The sequence below is a fragment of the Amblyomma americanum genome, chromosome 4 (genome assembly GCF_052857255.1).
Source record: "Amblyomma americanum isolate KBUSLIRL-KWMA chromosome 4, ASM5285725v1, whole genome shotgun sequence".
Classification (NCBI taxonomy): domain Eukaryota; kingdom Metazoa; phylum Arthropoda; class Arachnida; order Ixodida; family Ixodidae; genus Amblyomma; species Amblyomma americanum.
In genome coordinates this window covers 139,477,871-139,501,366 of record NC_135500.1, presented here as the reverse complement: position 1 = coordinate 139,501,366, position 23,496 = coordinate 139,477,871, and the positions used below count along the sequence as shown (strand labels likewise).

Here is a 23,496-nt window from a genome sequence, read left to right as displayed (position 1 = left end):
GAAAATTTAAATTGGTTTTTGGGGAAAGGAAATGACACAGTATCCGTGTCACATATTGGTGGACACCTGAACCATGCTATGCCATGCTAAGGGAAGGGATAAAGGAGGGAGTCAAAGAAGAAAGGAAGAAAGAGGTGCTGTAGTGGAGGTCTTTGGCCACCTGGGGGATCTTTAACTTGCACTGACATCACACAGGGCACCAGCACCTTAGCGTTTCGCCTCCATCAAAATGCGGCCTGGGTACTCCGGATCAGTAGCCGGGCACCCTAACCACTAAGCCACCGCGGCGGGTGGCCCTGAAGGTCAGGCGCGCGTTTTTTTACCTCTGGCTGGAATTTCTGGGAGAGCCTCATTAACATAACCACATTACCAACACAAACTGGGTATTATCGTTTGTGCAAAGAAAAACAGTTTTAAAATCTTTCTTAACAGCTGTCAGTGTAGGACTGGCTTTAAAATGTTTTGTGCTCTATGTAGTTCTTCTCTAAGGCAAGATTAATTCATCTGCACCTGCAGCCTGATACCACCAAAATAAAAATTCTTAGGTGAACTTATCTGATTTTTTTTCTGTCACACTAAGCCAATTTGCCTCTCTTGGAAGCATGAAACCTAAGCTGATTCTGAAAAGCTCAAGCAGGGGTGTAGCAAAATTTCATTATCATCATCGCTTAGTTTACATTGACTTCAGGACAATGGCCTCTTCCAGTGATCTCTAAGTATCTATGTCTTGCACCAGCTGCATGCCACACTATCCTAAGAAATCTCCTAATCTTATCTGGCAAGCTACAAAAAGCTGAAGGCTGAAAAAAAAAAGTAAATTATGGGCAACAAAAGTGGTGGCCGGTTCATTATGCAAGTGGGTTCATTACATGAGTATATACGGTAATCGAGGTTCTACTGGAGTAAAATACAGTCCAGGTGAATCTTTTAAGCAAAAAATGGCATTGCTGTTTCAGCCCAGTATAATACTCATCTCTGCACCCCAGTGAGAGCCTACAAAGCCTGTGAAACTACATTGAAAAATAAATCAACACACCACTAATACAACTAGCGAAAGAAAGGGAACGGCTCATATCATGCATATTCAAAGAGAAGTTGGAGAAAAAGAAAAATGATGGTTTTCTGAAGTGGGGGTCAGTATGTACGATCTTATGAAAGAAACTAACCTGTCGGCTTCTTCCGTCTCTTGGCATCTCTTCCATAACCAAGCGGCTGCTCGTTGATGTCCAGCAGCTGCACACAGAAAAAGAATGGATGCAGGCTCATCAACCATAATGGACAAGTTTCTCCTTAAAAATGTCTGGCTTGAATACAGGGTGGAATTCAGCTTTCTCCGCGATTAAACAAGCAAACATGGGCACTATGCAATAATTCGAGCAATGTAGCTCCAGCGCTACGCTGTCAAAATTAACAGAGGTGGAAGCCAATTTTACTAATTTAAATCAAGAAAAAAAAAAGCATGCTTTAGTGCTTTGTGCAAAGCAAACATATCAGAGTTGTGCAACCATGGTGGCACAGCGGTCATGCCAGTGAAGATATGGCAATATTGACAGGGCAACCAGACAGAGGTACACACACACCGGTTTTTAAAGTGACATAACAAATAAAGTTGGCTTAGGATTAGGATTACTACCACTTTCTACTGACAATAATACTACTTTCACGAAACTCTAAGCAAGATAAAAGAAAAGTGCCACCACTACTGGCTGTTTTTCGCAAGTAGGCAGGTGCAATGTTAGTATTGTTTGTTATACAGCAAAAACATGTGATAAAGCACTTTGACAGGAAGACAACTTCTACATCACTACCCCTATAGTAAAACCCTGTGGCCGGTTCCTGTCAGTTTGGACAGCCACAGTGATCCCGGCGAATGGCCACGTACCGTATTTACTCGAATGTAACGCGAGTTTTTCCCGGATTGTTCCCCCTTAAAGTCTACCCTCATGTTATAATCGAACACCACACTTTGATTGGCCTAAAGCAGAGCCATGGTGCAGCCATTTCAAAGCAATCAGCTTGGTTTCGGTTTCCGCAGTTTTGCGATGTTATGCTGGCAACATGGGTACCACGGAAGCCAAATCCGCATCCACCCAAAGTCAAAGAAGGCGTTGTTCTCTGTCATTTTTTTGCGTTCGTTGCGACCTTGCGGTCACCGCATCGTCGCGTCGTGTTCTTGTGGTGTCTCTCGTGGTGTACTGATTCCGGGCACATGATGGCAAAGCGTCGTCGAGGCTCTTTTTAAGAGAAAAGGGATCCTGTTAGCTGAAGAGGTTGGGAATTCTGCAGCAGCTCGAATACTCGACCTCAGCAAGTCAACCATCCGCGAATGGCGGCTGCAGCGCGAGGGGCTTTTTAAATGTGAGCCCGACCACAAAGGATTTCGTGGGCCTCGCCACGGCCATCACGTCGAGCTGGAGAAAAAAGTGGCGGACTTTATTATCAAGCAGCGCAACTGTCTCATGGGGGTCAGTGTCGAGCTGATCCGTTGAAAAGTTAGAGACGCTGCTCGGGAGATGGGAAGTTCAGAGCATATCATGGGTGGACCCAAACATTCATGAAGAGGAATGGATTCTCTCTGCGGTGAACAACATCGGTACCACAGAAGTTACCAGGAGACTTCGATAGTGAAAAGGAGGACTCTGAAAGCAAGGAAGACGAATAAACATGTTGGCCATGATGTCTATTAAAGGTCTTTGTTTTGTGTCCTTAAGCCTGACGTTCCATTCGTGGTTTTATTTTTTCCCGCTGGGTAGCATGTAAAGTCACTCCTCGCGTTACATTCGCAGTCACGTTACGTTCTAAGGTGCCAGATGCTCATTCATTGCGATGCTGCTGGGTTCACATCGGTTAATTCGGATGGGGCCCCGGCGGGTGGCCACGCTGAGGTATGACCAGCAGGCCAGTGACTGTCTCAATATCCTCCCGCAAGCCTGAATCAGATGGTGCAGTTTTGCTTGCACAACTCTGACGTGTGCACAACGGCAGGCGTGAAAACGATCAGAGGGCCCCTGTCACTAGGCCTAGAGATAGTGTGGCCGCATAGTTTTGCTTTCTCAGCTTTTCCACCAGCCTGCAGCGACGGCAGCTGTTGGCCGCACATAAGCATGTCAGCCAGTGGGGCAGGGGGTTGTGAGGGGGTTGGGATGGATGGTGGGTGAATGGCCTCTGGAGGGTAAAGGTGGATGGTGGTGGGTTGAGGAGGTGGATCGAGGATGTCAGTGGGTGGAGCCCCTAACTGGGGGTGGCGGCAGTAGGTGGAGCTTCTGAGGGGTTGTACCTGATGTTGGTAGGCTTCACCACTGACTAACACCAGATTCCTCCGGTTTGGGGGGGGGGGGGGGGCGGGGGGACAATAACACTTGCTTCTGCAGTAAAAAGTGAATGTGGCTTTTGAAACACAATTAGTATGTGAAACATGCTAAAATCCCCGATTTTGTGCAGAATCGCGGGAAACTAAACTCCATCTCAGTAATTCCTTGCAAAACTAACAAAGTTGCGATGAGTGCAGAGGCAACGTTCTGACGCTGCAGAATGGAGTTCCAGTATAAAATGAGCATATCAGATAGCGTACCCTAAAAAAATAACATACTTTTTAGTGTACACGTGCCAAAGGCTATTCAAATCAAGCCTTACCTAAGTACGCTCAAGTTACATAGGCTATTTCCAGAGTTTACCGTGCATGGCTCTTGCGCATGCTAAAAAATAGTTCCCAAAATGGCAGTGCAATTCGAACCAGGACCAGTCACTTCGGACTTAATTTGCAGTTGTTACTGCTGTTTCCAGCACGTTCACTGGCTATAAAAGGACACTGCTCTCACTTCATTTCATCTCAACCATAACAACACTTATCAGAAGTAAATTTGCTTTTCTTTTATTCACAGGCCATTCTGCATGTTCCAGGCCTTAAAAATGCATTAAAGAGGATTCTGAGCTCGCCATTTTGCCATGGGAACTCGGTCTACATGCTCCAAGCATTCTTAGACACTCAAAATTATTGTTCTGTGCGGCCGATTTCCCTATGAAATCGGGTTAAACGTCCTGGCTCCTGCCTATTTTTTTTTTAACTCGCCTCCAAGGGTAGGAGGAGTCAACCAACACGTGGAGTGCCTTTCAGCCTGTTGCGTAGCAGCTTGCCACTCTATCATCTGCGGAGTGACACGTAGTGATACACGGAGTGATCTGCGAAAGCAAAGAGTCCACATGTATTTTTAATTCCGTGGGCCTGATTTGTAGCTATGCTGTCCGCAAATGAAACCTTAAAAAAAAGAAAAGAAAAAGCAAAGCCACCACACAACTAGCTGAAAGGCACTTCGCATGTTGGTTGACTCCTTCTACTTTCGGAGGCGAGTTCAAAAAAAGGTGGGAGCCTGGATGTTCAATCCGATTTAATAGGAAAATCGGCCGCACTGGACAATAATTCGAAGTTTCTAAGAATGCTCCGACCGTGTAGATCGAGTTCCCACGGGAAAAACACAAGCACAGAATCCTCTTTAGTGCACCTTTAAGAGGAGCATCGGTTGGATGGCAAAAATGGCTCCCATTTTAACATAACAACCAGATGGCGCCACTAGGATGAGCTTATTGTTGTGTCCATGTTTGCATAAGCTGAATTGAATGTGCGAATGTGACAAATACCACAATGTCCCACAAAATGCTTGTGTTTAGCATATGTAAGTATGCATAAGCTAATGGTACGTAGGCAGTGTTGATTTATACGTTTTCCTAGCCATATCTGTGCACACCACGAGCAGACGGCATGCAGACGATGAAACGCGGAGGAATACATTTAATGCGCCCTCCTGACTGGCTCCTGATCGTACTGCAAGGAACTTATGAGATGTAGTATAGGAGTCTTATTGATTTCTGCCATTTTTCATGTTGTTACTTACTGCAAGCAATATACTTGTTTACAATTTCCGATTTTCTGTAGCTCCAGCAATCATCACTCACAGTAGTTCTGCACAGAGCAAAATGTCCAGAATATCTTGCAAGGGCTCCCACGTCTGCTCAGCTGTCCGCAGAAGGGACATGCCGGTGAGGAGGGAGCGCGCGTCACAAGTCTGCTCCTGCGCCGTTTCTGCAGCAACTTCTGTTATCCAACAAAATTCTCATTTTCTAGAATCAAGAAACTCTCTTAGACCACAGGAGACCATAAAAGAGCAGATGAGAAAAGCAAAACCCTCACAGTCAACACATGCCACTGCATCTTGTATGCCACCATGCATTGGCTCGCGGTGTCATTCCGTTCATGTGGAGGGAGCACGGGAAGAGCGAGAAGCATAGTCACTATACCCGCTGCTTCCTCATTGTCACAGGAGCACAGGCATCTGAAAGCCAAGCTAAAAACAAAAGCTAAGCAAGAAAGAGCATCGGCCTGATTGCTCGCACCGCAGACAGAGGTACGGCATTCTCGCATATGATAATGTGATCGTACTTAAAGGGACCTTGAAACGATTTCGAAGGGCGTATTCTAGTGCAACAGATCTGTAGAGGTAGCCTTTGTGGGCATTCGAGTCAAATTTGAAAGCTCTGCATGAACCCTATAATTTAGAAACAAGTTTTCGAAATCGCTGCTCGCAACCGATTAGGGCAACACCTCAACGACCGTGTGTCCACTACCCCACAGATGTCATTAGGGTTGGAGACACCCAGTCGGTGAGGTGTCGCCCTAATCATTATTTTTAAATTTTTTCTAAATAATATAGTCCACACAGAGCTTTGAAATTTGACTCAAATACCCAAAAAGACCATCTCTACAGATCTATTGCACTAGAATATGCCCATCGAAATCATTCCAGGGTCCCTTTAAACGCTTCCTCGCATACACTGCAGCCGCGCGATGAAGTCATCGCAATTCCTACCAGCAATTGGTGAGTCTGCTGAGCAAGACAATTTTACGTTATCCATTGGCAAGTTACGCGCTGTTCGGCCCCAGGCCATGTCCTAATCAAGTGATGGGCAGGCAATCTCAGACATGGTCAGTCAGCCGGTCTGGTGGGAAGCAAAACCGTAGCCGCCTGGGAGCTCCTGGGTGTGTGGTAGACACCACTTTTGCTCTCGACAGTACATTAGGTGCTGCTAAAGGCTGGACTCTTCTTGCCAACTCACCTTAATTCCACCATCCTTTTTGTTCCCAAGGGGCTTTGTGAGGGACCGGCTTAACGGAGTGCCAGAGCTCAGGCGGTTTCCACTGGTGGGTGTCTTGAAGCCACCTGTTGGCACCCGGCTCGGGATCCCACGCAACGGGCCTGCAGGATCATAGCAAGAACTGTTAGTTCCTTACTGCACATACGCGGACTGAACTAAGGATGTTGTTAAGAGTGACAACGACAAAGCGGACATTGCCACAGTGCATGGTGCTTGCGCTAGGCCCACCAGCCATTAAACATAGCCGACAACCGATTTTTCGGACTCTAGGGACCAAGAAAACTTCCACAAAACCAGGCAGTCAGAAAAACCTAATTTTACCGCAACAATCACTTTATGTCAACTTTTAATTGCCAGTACGGTGCATACTTTTATGCTTCACAGCTCTAAGTATTGCCACGCATTGTGTACACAGATGACAGGCGGCTACTGCTTTCATGAGCTCGGCGTTTGATGGCTGTACCACCATTGGCCCATCGCAAAATCACGCAGGCTGGGATGACATCCAGATATGAAAGCGAACCTGCCATTGCGGGAACTGCGCTGCACCCGCTGTAAGGAGGGCATGAAAAGGCAAAAGTGGCGAAAGAGATAAGAAAGAACCGATGAACAGCTGAAGCAAGTGTTTGGTTGGCGTTGACCTTTGTAATTAGGCCTAGAAACTAAGCCGAAAACTAATCTCAAAACCAGCGGTAAATATGTTACTGCATGCATTCTCTGCTGCGGCTTGGATATAATGAAAGGCGTTATGCCTGCCATCAAAAGTCAAGCTTTGACAGTGTTGCAATAGAACAGTTGGGGCTGCAGTGCAATCTGTTGCAAGTACAAGCTTTCTTTCTTCTGCTAGCCATCTTCACGAAGCTGTTCACCTCCCATGCGCACCGCTGCTGCATTTCTACGTATTTGAGACAAAAGAATAAACTCGACACAGATGAGTTCAGTGAACTTTGGCTATTATTTAAGTTTTAGCTGCGGACGATGTCTGAGAACGCTTCCAGTTTTGCGCAACCATGTGTGCATGATGTACGAACCCGCTAAGAATATCAGCCCTGCCACCGTTGAAGAGGTTACCTTTTAACTTGAATTCCACTTTATTCAGTCAAGTTTTCGATCCCCAACAAGTCTGATTAAAGAGGTTCCTTAATGCACATTATATGATGTCTTGGCTATTGGAACGAATGCTGCTGCAAGTGCGAATGAAGTCCAAAAAATCGAGCAATCACTTGAGATGCATCCGAAACTGGAGGTGCTCTTAAATATTGGCTCTATGGGGCATGTCATGGTGCCACGGCAAAGTACAAATAATCAAGCATGTCCAAAAAATCAGGGGTCCAAACTTTCGGCTGACTGTAATACCATACCAGTGGGCCATATCGTCCAGTGTTTTTTGGCTTGCTGCCACACCTCAATATGATAACTGCAGTAGCTGAACCTATTGAGCAGCACAACATTGACGAAGGGCTCTAGCAAATGCTCATTCCCTGCAGTTTAGCAATGTTCTCACATGCGATGCACAAGAATTCCACAGGGCTTCCATAAATAAAGCAGACAGTCTGTTCTTGAACACAGATAAGCAAATATCAAGCTGAACATTAAACGCCAACTGCAACGAAATTTTACTTTGGCTGGAATGCCACCTAATATGCTGGCTATGTCAGGAAACTGAAACAAAGGTTAAAAACTAGTACAGCTCAGACCATTTATAACGTAACCGCTTACAATTAGGGACCGCATTACATGCTGCTTTTTGTGACAACCGCTTCACTTCCCATAGAGTTCAATGTATTGGCGTACCACTTAATACGCGGCAGCACGTAACAGGAGACAGCATATAGTGCGGTTTCTGGAAAGCCTGGTGGCCTGCATACTGGCGCGGGCCCGTGGGTACCGGCAGGCGCGACGAGCATGCTTCCCAGATTGCACAAGAAGGGGACAACAGGTGGGGCAGGGGAGCATTGTCAGCATGGTCCAATGCAAGGCAGAAGGCAGGAGGGGATAGAAAAAAAAATAGAAGTCGCAAAGAAGGTGTTTTCCCTCTCTCTCCGATGCGCCTTCGTTGGGCACACTGATTGGACAAAACTCTAAAGCAAGTGATGGCACGGCCAAACAAGCATGCTGGAGCATTGGCTGGAGCGGTGGTGGCAGCGGCGAGCGCACGGCATGACACTGCAAGCGCTGTTGATACCACACGCATGTGCGGCAGCCTCTTGTCACGCCTGGGCCCATGCGCAAGATATGTGTCGTCGCGTGTAGCGAAAAGTTGACAACGTAGGCAAATTAGCTGACAACGTGGGCAAGTCCACCAGCCTTGGCTGTCTTCAGTTCCGATGGTGCTTGCTCCTCCGAAAGCCAGAAAATGGCAAGCTCTCGAAACCAAGCAGAGCATTGTGAGGGATGTTGAGAGCAGTTTGAAAAAGGCTACGGTGGCAAAAAAGTATGGTGTCATCGCCGCTTTTGTGTCCGCCATTTGGAAGAACAGCGACAAGTTGCGACAACAGCTGCAGGAAGACTCCGCGTCACTTGCAAGGAAGCAGATTCGTGCGACAAAGTACGAAGATGTCGCCGCTTTGCTTGAAAGGTTTCGCGCGGTCCAGGCGTTCCTGTGAGTCGCTCGATAATGCAAGTCAAGACCAGGTGCCCTGCAAATGTTTTGAGGCATGATGGTTTCAACCCACTAAACGGTTGTATTCAGCGTTTCAAGGACCGGCACGAGATAAACTAATCATCGTCGGCCCCAACGGCGTTGTGTGTAAAGTAGCTGCCACAGATGAAGACATCGACTGCACACCGATGCGCGACTGCACACCGAGAATGAGCCGAGAATGAGCCCGACGAAGTGAGTGAAAGTGCAGCAGAAGTTTCGTGCAAAGATGCGCTCGACTGTTGCAACAAGCTGCGCCTCTATTGTGCTCAGAGAAACCTCAGCGAGCAAGCACTAAGTGCTTCACAGTTTTTGAAGATGAAGCCATTAGCAACGCAGTTCAATCACAACACCAAACTAAAACAACGTCGTTCTTTCATTCACTACGATGGTTCGACAAAAAGATCAAATAAACTTCTTTGTTGCCAGTGATTGCAGTGTTGTATGTCTGATGCGTTAGGTGCACTTTAAAAGGTAAGCTGGCCATTCTGAAAACGCGAATGCATGGAAAAGCTACGTTTTGGTTACCGTGCAGTACTGCTTATAATGCGGAGTTTTCCGACTTCTGAGGTATGCTTCATAAGTGGTCTATGCTGTACTGTTGTTATGAGATGTTTAAAAATCTCTGTAGCAGATGATGCATGCACCTGGCAGTACGACACGCAGTTAGGCAAGTTACCGGATATAGTGCATGTACAAGAAACCAAGAGCTTTCTTCAAGCAAGACCAACTGGGAGTAAACAGATGGCAGGTGAAATGGAGTGAAAAGTCGAAGGCTAAGAAATGGTCGGACAGTCCTCTGTTTGGTACTGTAGCAAAGTTTTTCAAAACTTCAGGTTCTATTACAATGCTGAAACACTCTGTAGCAGTCAAAGGTGTGACCAGCAAACAACAAATGAGCAGCACTTGGAGATCTGTTGTCTTTCGCGTGGCGATCTGGAGTGGTCCTTACCTGGTTTTGACAGGCATGAATCTGAACCAAATGTCCGTGTATCGTCTGTGGCAATTCCGGCCAAAAAAACAGTTTTTGCAAAAGTTGTACTAGCTGCCCATCTCTCGTCAGAGGCACAGGGAGGAAAGCAGATGACGCAAAGAAAAAGGTGGCCCATGTTTGCAAGTACTCATTTGCAGTACTGTAAATACGTGTGATCAACATTACCATTGCTCCAAGCATACACGTGCCCATTCTCTGTTATTTCTATGGGCAGCAGCAAGCCGCCAAAACACCACAACTACGAGACCGAACGGCTCCGAATGTTCCCATTTAAACATTGTTTTCGGCACTTGGCAATGGCCCACTCAAGATTCAGTTTGAAAAATGGTAAATTTTGCGAGCGATTAATGACCCAATCACTTCTATTATAAATGGCTTCCCTTGTTACTAGGTCCTTCTCTCGACATAGAACCAGGAAAGAAGACTTCTTACGGGACGAAAATTTTTGTTGTACCGTAGAAATGCGTGTAAGGACTGCACTTTTTTTTTCCAGATTTGAGGGCCAATTTTCGGGGTGCGGCCCATACACGCGATTTGTGAAAAAAACTTTTTTTTAAAGTAAAAACACACCGATCAGGAAATCAGCAGCATTTATTCTACGTTCTATGTAACATGGTTTTTGGCAATATTTGGTTTCGATTGCAGTCCAGCATCAAATTCATGCACGATTTGCGACTCTGAGCTGGTGCTGTGCACTGGTGCACGCTCATCTCAAAAGGAGTCACGCAGCATTTCTGCTGTCAACGCGTCGCCGTTGTACCACGCTTCCATCACTTAGCAGAGCAACTCTTCTTCCAGTTCATGAAACTTGGACGGCTTGCCTCGGAAAGCGCGCTTTTTACAGCTTGTGTTCCTCAACGCATCCTTTTGGTTGACCATCGTCAGACGCACTTCTCGGTCACGTCGAATTTCCTGCCCGCCGCACGCTTGCCGTTTTCGACAGCAAACTCCCAGCCGTGTCTTGCGTTATTACCATGCTAAAACTGCAACGCTCGGCGTCAGCACATGAAAGCCCCGCGCCTCTGAGCCACAACGGAGCTAGTGATACTGATGCCGATATGGATAGCAAGAGCTCACAACGGAGGAAAATGTTGATGATGATAGGCCGCCGCCTTGAGCACCATCCGTGGGCGGCACCTGGAAGTTCCTGTGCGCAGAGGAGGCTCTGGCGCATGCGTTTCCTGCGCGATCATGCGCCCCGTTGCTCGCGGCAGGAGCTGATCGCGGAGGCCACTGCTCGTGCATTTCGAAGGTTATTCCCGCATGGGTCATGGAAAGTTTGGGTGCGGCCCTTACAGGGATATTATTTTTTGGTAATACTTCCTTTGGGAAAACGGGGTGTGGCCCATACACGGGTGCGGCCCTTACACGCATTTATAAGGTAGTTGACCTTTAATGAGACAATGCGAAAACACAGTCACTAAGTCATGCTTACACCTTTAAAATGCATAACTACAGAGCAATGTGGCAAAGTATTATGCCTTTGTGTTGTCTCTTATTTCCTGAGTGTTGTAATAAATGGTAAATGCATGTAAGGACCGCACCCATGTACCAGCCGCACCGTTTTCCCCAAGGAAATATTAAAAAGAAATAATATCCATGTAATGGCCGCACCCGAACTTTCCACCACCATGCGGAAGTAGCCTTCGAAATGCATGCGCCATGGCCTCCCCAATCAGCTCCTGCTGCGAGCAACAGTGCATTTGATCGCAGAGGCGACGCACGCGCACAGGAGCTTCCAGCTGCCGCCCACGGATGGCGCCCGAGGTCGCGGCTCATTCACCATCACCGTCAACTTTTTCCTCTGCTGCGAGCTTCCACTATCCATATCGGCGTCGGTATCACCAGTTCCAGCTTCTTGTGGCTGTCAAAGGCACGGGAGTTGTGGTAGCACGTTAGTTCACTGAAGTTGTGGCTTCCGCGTGCTGCCGCTGAGAATTTCAGTTTTAGCACGATGGACAAGCACCTTAATAGCTACGCGGCTGGGAGTTTGCTGTCAAACATGGCAAGCGTGCGGCAGGCAGGAAATTTGACGTGGCCGAGAAGTGCATTCGACGATGGTGCAACCATAAGGATGCATTGAGGAACACAAGCTGCAAAAAGTGTGCTTTCCAAGGCAAGTCGTGCTAATCTCCCGAACTGGAAGAGATGCTCTGCTAAGTGATGGAAGCACGGAACAACGGCTACACATTGACAGCAGACATGCTGCGCGACTTCTTGAGGGGCGAGCGTGCATCAGAGCGCAGCACCAGCTCGGTGTCGCAAATCCTGCGTGAAGTTGATGCTGGACTGCAATCGAAACCAAACATTGCCAAAAACCCCGCTACTAAAGTGCTATCAAAGTAGCAGTGCTTACTGGTGTAGCAGTTTGAGACTTCCGAGTCACACTGCTGGGACCATGCAACCATCCTGTGACTGCCACTTTTAACATTGGCAGTGTCGACCCGCTCCTTAACCAGATGGTCCCACACCTTTCACAACTCAGGCGCACAAGACATGGGTGCAGTAAACACCACACCACTTCAAATTTTAAAAAGGTGAAGAGGAGGCCTTCCACAATGTTTGGCTTAGAACCAGAGTGGGCCACTGCCTCCCCAGAAAAAAAAAAAGAACAGGCGATTAAAGATGTTCTTTAAAGAGTAAAATAGGGCATACTACCTGCCTGTGTACCCTTTTATGTTCACTTTCATCAGTTCAAACTGCATTTAATGCAAGGAACATGAGTTTTGGGTAACATAAACTTTTACTGTCCCAAAGCTGCAATATGCTGCCAAATGCCACAGCAGAAATTATTAGCTGAAGTCTATGCAGCGCCAAAAGTAGTCCAGGTGACAGCAATTTTCGTAGTCTAGCTAACCAGGAGAAAAACAGAAGCCTTACTTGAATCGTTCATGTTCTTTGTGAGCCCCCGGCACCTGATTGGCACAGAAGAGGATGATGTGCTCCGCTTGGCATTGGAGAGGGCATCTTGTGCTGAAAAAACGAAGACGGCCCCAATCAACAAACAAACACATGCAAAAAAAAGCTAACGCACAAAAAACAAGGAGGAGTGAGTTCATTTTATTTCTGCATGTAAGGAGACCACCTGGTGGTGCCAGTGTCTCTAATGGTAGTGTCATTCCCAAACACAAACTGCTCTACAGAATCTGCTGATGCATCGGACCATATGCAAGCCATGCAAACAGGGCCTAAATGCCTTATGAAATAATAACTGTCTATGACACGCTGTAAATAAGCCCTTTGTGGTAGGATACTATTAAATGGCCGCCGCAGTGGCTCAGTTGTTATGGCACTGACCCAAAAGACAAGGTGTCGGTCCCGGCCGTGGCAGTCAAATTTCGATGGAGGCAAAATTCTAGAGGCCCGTGTACTGTGCGATGTCAGTGCACGTTAAAGAACCCCAGATGGTCGAAATTTCCGGAGCCCTTAACTACGGTGTCCCTCATAGCATGAGTCGCTTTGAGATGTTAAACCCCCATAAACCAAGCCATAAACCAAAGCAAACACCATTAAATACTCAGAAGCCCTTCACTACAGCGTCCCTCATAGCGTGAGTTACTTTGAGATGTTAAACCCCCATAAACCAAGCCATAAACCAAAGCAAACACCATTAAATACTCAGAAGAAAATTCTTCATGAGCTCAAGGAAAAAAAAAAAGGCATTCAAAATTTCATGTTGCTAGCCACTGAACATAATTTTCAGAAACAATCTTTCATTTTAATTTCAAATTAATTTTAGTTTTCCAATCTTTTGATATTACACTCACGGACAACTTTCTGTGGCAGTGCAGCAGGCGCTAGGCAGAAAAGAGAAGAAGACGGGATTTTTGTTCCCGTGCCAAGGGGAGTGGACTCCTCAACCATAGCAACCCCGCACCGTCTCTCCAGCTACCTCCCTTCACCCCTCCACACCCCTATCCTGAACAACAAACAATCCACTCCACACGGTGGCACCCGTACAAAGGGCCGTCTCTTTCCCTTTCCTCCCTGCCCTTGGCTGCATTGCCAAAAGAACTACCTGCAAGTATAGTAATATTATTTGCAGATATTTAAATGAAGTTTATGGACACCCCGCTGACACCCATTGGACATACGGTGCTGTCAAGCAATACTCAGAATTTACTGTTTTACACCTCCTCAAATTACTTTATATTATCATGCAGACTGCGGGAAATTATAATTAAAATTATTTCGCACATCTGTGAATACTCAATGAGAAGAACAAACAACAGGCAGATGTTTGGATTTGTAATGTGCACCATGTGAATCTCTGCTGCTATTAGGCTGGGCCAATTTGTTGGACTTTCACTTCACAAACGATGCAAGGCAACCATTGACAATGACAAAACATCGGCAAGAACACTTTACCACATCCATAACTGCTGGTGCCACCGACCAAAATGCTATCCCTTCCAATGCTGCTATGAGATTCAGGTTGAAGAGGCAATTTCGGCTGTGGTAACCAATACGAAATAACCTTCTAGCAAGAAGTGGGTGTAATTTTGACGTGCAACTCACACTGAAAACACATTAGTCTGCTTCTAGCTCCTCAGAAATATTCCTCAGAATCATCGTGCAAGCTGCACAAAAAACAAAAATTTGTTTTAGAATTTTAAAATGAGGTTACCATTATAACCATGACCGTAACTACAACGAAACAGCCAAAAGCACATGCGGCATATTGTCAGGAATCAATTGTCCCCTTATCTGAACACTGCGGGGAGTTGAGTTGAGTTGAGATGTTGAATGCTACAGGTGGGGTTAGTTTTGCTTTCTCTGCCGGCAATCCGCCTTTTTCACGATGCGACTGCGCATGCGCCCATCCCCTGGCGGCGGTGTCGCGAAACATATTGGAAGGGTCGCGCGCCACTCGAGACCGGCCGTGGAAGTGTAAACAAACCGGCTTCCTATGTGAAGTGCGTTGCTGCAGCCGTCGGGCGTTCAGTGCGACGCATTTGGCAATGCCTACGACATGTGTTGCATACGGCTGCATTGCCCAATATGTAAAGGGAAGCAAACTCGGATTTTTCCCGGGACCGCCTTCGACGCGAAGCGTGGATAAAAGCCGTTCGCCGGCTCGACGATCGTGGCCGCCATTGGGCACCGTCAAGACTGTGCGGGAATCACTTTGTGACAGGTGCGGACGAGGTACTGTGGTTAAATGCGTGTGCAGTCCATCACGAAATGTTTTATTGATGGGCAGGAAGGCCTCGAATGTCACCGCGGCACCCAGACTTCATTCCGATGCTTTTTGCTTTCTCAAGCAAGAAGGCCAAATGGGCAAGTGCTGTGAGCCGCTTTCAACGCGCGGTGGAGCGGACAACGAAAAAGAAGCTACGAGAGCATTCACGCATGGTGCTATAATTTTGTCGCAATCTCCTAAGAAAATTTCTTGTTTATGCCACTACATCTTGGCCAATACCCCCATGTGGGTATGTGCCATGTATTAAGAGGCAGAAGAAGCAGAAGGTGCGTTATGCGTGTGTTCGCATCATATCCATGATGAAAAGCGCGTGGTTTCGTCGGAATGGCTCAATGTGCGCTTCTCGCGCACATCTTTATGGACGCGCATGCTTGTTTAACCTATGCAGCGGTGTGCTGCGGGAAAATAAAGTAAAATGCTAGCAGAGCTGCCATGTTGTGAGTACGCTTGTGCTTTTATCGCTCGTGTAGCTATTCGGAAGCACTTGAGCACAACGATTGCTTGTGAAAACTTGGTTTGGTTTGGTTTAGTGGGGCTTTTAATGTCCCAAAGCGACTCAGGCTATGAGGGACGCCGTTGTGAAGGGCTCCGGAAATTTCGACCACCTGGGGTTCTTTAACGTGCAATGACATCGCACGTACACGGGCCTCTAGAATTTTGCCTCCATCGAAATTCTGCCGCCGCGGCCGGGATCGAACCCGCGTCTTTCGGGCCAGCAGCCGAGCGCCATGACCACTCAGCCACCGCGGCGGGATTGTGAAAACTGTTGTCCCCAGTCGTTTTCTGTGCTACGGCGTGCACGATGTAGTATCCACCTTTCATGGATGGCAGGCATATACAGCGGAAAACGCCACTCTCACTGATCGGGGATATTTCATTGAACATTATGTTCCGAATGTAGCCTTCATCTTTGAAGCAGCGGCCCTTGCTCAGCTGGCGATCGCATCGCATGCCGCATGATCGGAGATACTGAAGAATTTGCTCTTCGGTGGGCTCAGCAGCCTGCCTTGGACTTCGCACACAGCCACCAGTCAATCCTAGAAATCCTCCAGGCACCAGGTGCTACCCAGGACACGCAATCGTTGACAGATTCCTACAAAACATGCTCCGCAGCGGCACTCACTCCGGCCGGGTTGGGCGCACAGTACCCTTCCAATGAGCTTCCAGCGCTGTACGCGAGGTGGCAGCACAGGAACATGAAAAAGGCGGATTGCTCCACCGCAGCATCTCTTCGATATTAACAATGCCGCATCTACCTCGCTAAACGCACAGTCTCTTATAATAGCACACATTCTCTCCCGCAGTCACCAACTATGCACACAATCAATCCACACAGTTCACATCACAGTCCACTCCAGAAGTCACCATCTATGCGGGGACTCGTAGTACTGACATTGGCAACAAGATTAATGGTAGTTTTGCTGCAGTCTTTGACTTTCGCAGCCACAAGTACATGTGAGCAAAAGCTGTTGTTAAAATCAATAGCGCATTCAGAAACCATTCCACAATTTTCTTTCAAGTTTTAGGCAACTTGACGAGACCAGTGTGACTCACATTTTTGGAGAAGCTCAGCACGCAGGGCAGCTGACTTGGGCTTGCGCTTGAGGGCAAAGTGTTTTACAGGCTGCGGGAGCTGGCCAACCAGCGCAGTCAGGGCGTGCTTGTTGAGGTACAGGCACTCCAGGGGAAGGATGTTCTTGTCAGCATGCTTCTTCACTGCAAGAAAGCATGCAAGATGGTGCCACTGTTACCAAGGCATCAGGGGATGTGTGATGGTCTTTCATACAGCACCAGGCCACTAATAACAACACCAGCCTATAAGAGCAACAGCCACTGAGGAATACCGAGGCTTGCCATAGGCCAACGTGACAGTATAACGCCAGGTACCTTTTGTTTCTTTCCGTTGTGATAACCACTGAGAGCATTAGAATACACAACAGAGACTGACCAGCCATGATACTGCAATTGGATGACTGCTTACTACAGTTACACGCTATGCAGCCAACCAGTATACCAGACCTGTGTCTTTAATACTCGAGTGCTACCAATAGAAAACCTGACATTGGAATTGTATGACTGTGCTCCAGTACAACCCCACTATAGTAGACTCAGATATAGTAAAGTGAAATTGCGGTCCCATTTCGCCTTCCATAGACGACTGCACATTTTTTTTCTCGTATATAGTAAATATTTTTTTTGCAATAAACGGCTACAGTAAATAGCATCTGGTCGCGGCGACGTACTTCCCGCCGAATAAGTTCTCGCAGGCTAACGTTCGAAGGCAAATGGATGCCGATGACGATATGACGGCGCTTTTCGAGATAGCTTCACCAATAAGCTCCACAGCGCGAGGAGAAGCCAACTTTTCGAAGGCCTTGGGTCTGTGAGGCAAAGCGAGAAGACACACATGAAAAAAAAAAAATGTAAAGCTGGCTATGAACGTAGAAAGAATGCAGCACGGTTCGCTGAGAAAGGAAAGCTAGCAAAAGTGCAGTGATGAGTAGAGAAGGGAAGGGCGAAAGTTCACAGCAGGACAGTGGCGGAACTGCGTGGGTGGTTTTGGCACGCTTGACTGTGTCACGCGCGTTTCTCAACTACTGCCTCTTAAATGATGCTGAGGCTGCGGAAGAGGTGACGCAGTGTTCACATAAAGCTTTGGTTTTAGAATGTTAGCTGTACTGGTCGCGTTTCGAGCCTCCGAGTTATGCTGATTCCACAGATAGATTCCAAGATGGCGGCCTCCATAGCAATGACATTGTATCATAGTGGTTGCCATGGCAATCGAGGTGATTACATATTAAAATAAAATAATAACCGGTGGCAAAGTGATGTCCGAGCACCACAACTCAAAACTCAACTACACCAATCTGATCCGGTATATATGTCCTCGTCTGGCAGGTGTCAAAGTCGGGCCACTTAGTCCCGATATTCGTGTAAAATTTGTGGGCCAACCACTAGCCGCATAATATTCCGGATGATTTCATACGATTCAGCGTCTCGTGAAGCATAAATTTACTAGTTAAGCTAGAGCCTAGCTTGCAGCAGGGATTCGAATCGGCGACCTTTGAAGCCCCAATTCCATGTCTTTACATATCTTCGTATGAACATTTGGGGCTCAACCGTTTGTCGCAGAGTGTTCGGGGGTAGTGGCATACGATTTCGCGTTTCATGCAGCATAAACTTACTAGTTAAGTTAGAGTCTAGCTCATGGCAGGGATTCAAACTGGCGACCTATGTTAGGTGTGTTAACGATCAATATTCGATCACTGCCTCAGCATGGGCTATTTTTTTACATGCAAACAAACTGCCGTTATATTCGAAGCCGCATTGTATTCGTGCAAATGTAGTACTTTCCCGAAACATAAATGAACTAAAAAACGTGAAAGTATAAAATCTTATAAATGAAAACAATTATCACATAAACGGTCGATAAGAGCAGAATGGAAGGTATTTCTGAGTGTTTCTTTCATAAGCCACCACTTTGTATTTAGTAAGTAGCCAGAGAGCATGCTCAGAGCCATGCCATCACCAACAACTGATATAGTAAAGACCCTGGTATAGTAGTAAAGATTTTGCTGGTCCGAGTGACTTTACTACAGAGGGGTTCTACTGCACTGGAAGATGCTAGAAGTGGTCTCCTGGCTCATCACAAAAGCAATAAACAGTTCTCTAAACAATGTACAGCTGAATTAAAGCGTGCCTTGCCTTGGTGTGTCGAGCATAACCCTGTCACACGGACACCCGCTACAAGTGCCTACGGCCCAGTGAGGACACCCGTTCCTCATATGTTAGTCCAGGAAGCACCATGAAGCCATTACATGCTCCATTCAAGCACAGAAAGCTTACAAACCAAGCACACCCTAAATGACAAGCTGGAGGTACTGCCAAAATCGAAACCGCAAAGAAGAGGTGGTCGTGATGGCGAACAGGGCTAGATAATTAGACACAAACTAGGAAAGCAGCTTGGCTTAGCTGAGAAACCATACTGCAAGGCACAGATAGGGACAGGAGTGATAGACAAGAATTCGGAACACAAGGGAAACACAAAAGGGAAGACAGAAAGGCAAACTAATATACAGTGCATAAAAATTAAAAAAAAACACATTATTAACGCACAACCGAAGGAAGGGATGAAGAAAGGACTGCAAACAATGCTGACTGCAATGCGTCAGCTTTGCACACTCCTAAAACGTAACTCGCGGACTGCTGGCATAGAGAGTGCCGAATAGGTGGCACAAAGAATTGGAAACAACTGCAGTGCAAAGCTGGCAGCGATAGCAAGCAAGGTGGTGGAATTAACAACCTAATGAAAAGAGGCTAGGCAGAGCGTGAGAGAGAGGCAGTTTTCATGAGCTATCTTTTTACTGATTTTAGTTATCAGTCGGTGCTTGTACTTTGCTCCTCACTCTCATTCGTCGTTTCTCGTGCTCCGCACCTACGGCAAAAATTAATAGATACAGGCTGGGGCAGTGCTGGGGCAGCAGTGCAGAAGGAATAGCTAAGACAGGTAAGAAGGGCAGAAAGGGACAGCAGAGAATCTGTTCGAAGGCAGAAAGTATTTCTGGCAGTGATTGAGGGAGGGAGGGGCGATGGGGAGAAAGAGCAAAATAAAAGCAATAGACAATTGAGGTGAACTGAGTTACTGAGTTTAAAAAAAAATGAAGAAGAGAAAACAAGGAGGAACAGACAAAACAGCTTACTTCCATGTCTCTCTGCGCCATATATACAGGTCATTCGGCTTGCTACCCGGCTGCCTCGTAACCTCCTCCTGCTACTTCCTAGCTTCTGTTGCAGAAAAGCTACTCAAAACCAGGAGAACATGTACATGCGAAACTGAAATCACGAAATGTGACCCAATTAAAAACATAAATAGAAAAGTGTCCCCAGTTTCCTACATTTACAATTTTTCTCTTATTTTGAAAAGAACTTGGTAATGTGCTAACATGGACATTGTTTTCCACGCCCAATAAGCTTTGTAGTAGCTTAAACCTGCCCTAACAAGAAAGAAAACATATGCTCCTCTGAAACTGGCTATTCTGTTCAATTAGACTGCCGCTCGGTTTTTAATGACCAAAGGGGCCAGTGTGCAAACGACTTCTTGCGTGAGCATCGGTATAATGAGCAAAAGTCATCAATTTCATCTCGTGACTCACTGCAGGCACTGCTACTTTGGCAATCTGATTTTCCATGATTAAACTACGCTAGTCAGTGATGAGGTCTGTACCGAGTTATCACTTTGATAGGCCCCAGTGGTAAAGACACGCTACAACAAATACGCACCCAGCTTCCGCAATTCATTGCAGAGATCCACAAAGACACCAGAGTTCTCCTCTATGTTGAAGTTGAGTGCGCCACTGCTGGGGAATGACCGCAGCAACTCCGCAAGCATGCTGACCCACTGGTCACTGTCGGCCGATGCCACCTCCAAAATGTCTTCCAGCTCTGTCTTCCACTGATGTCAGTGTTCCGCATGAAACAGAAGGGAAGCAAAGGGAATGGCGGAGGATTAGAAAAATATAACTCCAGCCAAAAATACACGGTGTTGTGGCATAAATCATTTCATCTCGCAAAGGGGAAATGTAAACTTCCGCATGCATGCAGATTCATACAGCACGACTATAAATCTTCATAGCATTGCTCAAAATGGATATACTATTGTGTACCCACAATACTTGTGCTTTTCCTTTACCTGTGGTAGCTGCTCTTTCATTTTTTGATTATTTTCAAAAAAGCTTCATGTGTTTTTGTACGTTTTATGACCCTGATATAATTTCAGCAAAACCTTTATTGAAGATGTTCCCTACAATAGTAAAGAAAGAACCCAAATTAAACTGCCTAGAATTGACACCACCAACAACCTAGAATTGATTAAAAATAACTTAGATAAATGCCCATAAAACAAAACATGCACAGGTTATTGCTAACGCATACCTGCCAACTTGAAGGCTTTCAAATTCGTAAAACCTTCAAGACCAGGAGGTGGGGGAAGACTTTTTTTTTTAATAAAAATGTCGCAGTGCGACGCTTCTTTCCCTTCGGCAGCCCGTCTGAACTGACCGATGCCAGCCCCTGGGCATCCGAATAAGCGAGCTCCCGAGGCCATACTCGTAAACGGGCATTTGGCGGGACTCTGGCAGCTGTCCGGATTATCCAAATTAACGGGGGGTGAGGAGCAGGAATAAATGTTTATTAAGGCGAAAGCCTTTAATGGCTCATTCTCCCGTCGGTCCGGCATCCGTTACATACAGCAACTCGATAAGAAAAAAAATCTTTGTGCACAATGGGAATCGAACCCCCATTTTTCCATTCCGCGGCCAAGTGTACTAACAACTACGCTACTTCCTACCAACGCATATGTAGTTCTCCTTGTCTAGGGCACTGGAGAGTTTGCGGAAAGGCATCGAATCAGACGGATGCCTTCCAAACGTCCTCCAGTGTCTCCAGCACTTAAGATTCACAAACAATTATGTACTTAACATCTTAACCACACATCAGTGACACAAGCAGCAACACCGCACTTAAAGGCTTTCGCCTCACCGCACTTTAGGTCAACAAAGTGCCCCCCTGAATTTTTTAGTTGGGTCGAATTAATGATGTTTTACTACACAACGTTCTAGCTGCTGCAGCTGATTTCACAGATGGTACATATTCCTCTCTCGTGATGGCGCAAGGATACCACCAGCAACGGTATGGTTTTCTTTACAGAATTTCAAATGTTTTTCACAAATAAAATTTACTTTCCGTGAAATTTTAGGGAAGATAAATAAAATCGTAATACGTGTCCAAATCCATACATTTTACGGTAAATTGGGAAGAGTTGGCAGGTAAGCTAATGTCACTAATGTTGGCAACTGTCATTATGACAGACTGGTAGTGAAGTAAAGTAAACCTGCCATCAAGTCTTAAAAGCACAGAAGTTACAAAAAAAAAGTTCCTTGAAGCCTATGCTCTCACAAAAGAACACCACAATGTTCTAGTCATTTCGAAACTATGCGCCCCGCCCTCAATAAAAATTTGAATTTTATTGATGCCGTGTCTCCATAGCCCACAAAGAAATGTGAAGGTTAAAAGTATTTTATTGTTCCAATGTGAAAGCCATACAGTTCCGAATGCTATGACCAGACCTCAATAAAATATTAATTGCAATAACACCAGTGCACCAATAACTGCTTCATGCTAATAAATCCTTTCATGCTTTCTTTTCAATAATTCTGCAGGATCCAAGCATCATAACGCACCCTTCAATGTGTCACACATTCTTGCCATTATTTCCTCCTGTGCTGTGGCTGACCAATAAAATGCAAGTTCATTCATTACTGCCAAAGCAGGCACCAAGGAAAAAGCTCTGCTCAACCACACGGCTTCAAGAACTATACAAGACTCATTTTGCCTTGCACAGTTATAGCCTAGCATGACTTCATTTTGATTCCTAGTGCCATACATCAATGTAATTTGCTCTGAAGTGCACATCGCAGACAATAATAGAACACTGGGAACAACCAGACATAACTTTTGTTCTCAGTAAAGTACAATAGCTGTACCCTTCGTGTCTTTGTTTCTTCAAAAGCAAAAGATGCATTAATTGGCGAAAAATTTTAATTTACAATCGGGATGCTTTTTCCCACTAATCTAATTCGAATATGAGCCGTTAGAGACGATGTCAGGGAGCTTGGGTTCTTTTTAATTTTCCAGGTTTAGCTGCTTTTTTCATCTTCCTGATACAATTAAAGTGCACTAGCAATTGTGATACAAAAGCTCACCTTATATACAAATGCATAACCTTCACATACTGTTCTACACAACAAAAGATCCCACCTGACATCCCCAAAGTGTAGTTGTGAAAGCAGCTTCTACTTTTTTTAACTTTTTTCAAGCTTACAGGAGCTGTTTCCAGTGAACATGTCTTCTTTGTCATTATAAAATGGTAGTACATCAATCTAGGCCAACTTCAATTCGTCTTCGGTGCCCCTTTAAAGGGTTATCACAATGTAAATCCACTGCAGCTGCTGCTATGCTAACACATAGTGAAAGCAGCAGCACAAGAGGAAACATGGTGCCACCGTGTATTCAGCAAGAGCGGGGAAAGACTATTAGTGCAATGCCTGAATGTGCTGTACTTCAAGAAACAGTCTTCAAATCCCACATTGCTAAAACAATGGTATTTCCGGCCGAATGTTCATGCATTTACAATAGTTCTCACCTTGGCAAAACATGACTGCTTGAGATGGTTAACTATAAGTCCCAGCTTTGTGTTGGCGTCAAACAATTACAGGATTTGCCGTCCACACAAACCAAATTAAAGCTTATAGTTAGCTGCACACACCAAATGGCCAGAGGCCCCTCAGAAAGACACGTATCTAAGCAAAGTAGGAAGCCAAAGCAACTAGTGCTTTGCTGGATGCCAACAATAGTAAAGTACATGTACCAGCACTCAGTAAGTTCACCAGTGCAAATCATGAGTTAAGCAGCATTCTAGTAATTGTTTACATAATTACGCACTGCTAAACTCAC

General features: G+C 46.0%; 1 protein-coding gene across 1 annotated transcript in view; it reads right to left on the bottom strand.

Annotated features, from left to right (window-relative positions):
• The window catches only part of Nelf-A (Negative elongation factor A), a 48,775-nt gene that overhangs the window by 20,833 nt on the left and 4,446 nt on the right, over positions 1 to 23,496 (bottom strand). Inside the window, exons 2-6 of the mRNA XM_077661829.1 lie at positions 20,266 to 20,437; positions 16,540 to 16,701; positions 12,663 to 12,755; positions 6,109 to 6,248; positions 1,167 to 1,233 (exon numbers count right to left, since the gene is read on the bottom strand). Coding sequence (XP_077517955.1) covers positions 1,167 to 1,233; positions 6,109 to 6,248; positions 12,663 to 12,755; positions 16,540 to 16,701; positions 20,266 to 20,437 — 634 coding nt within the window. The remainder of the gene's footprint in view (positions 1 to 1,166; positions 1,234 to 6,108; positions 6,249 to 12,662; positions 12,756 to 16,539; positions 16,702 to 20,265; positions 20,438 to 23,496) is intronic.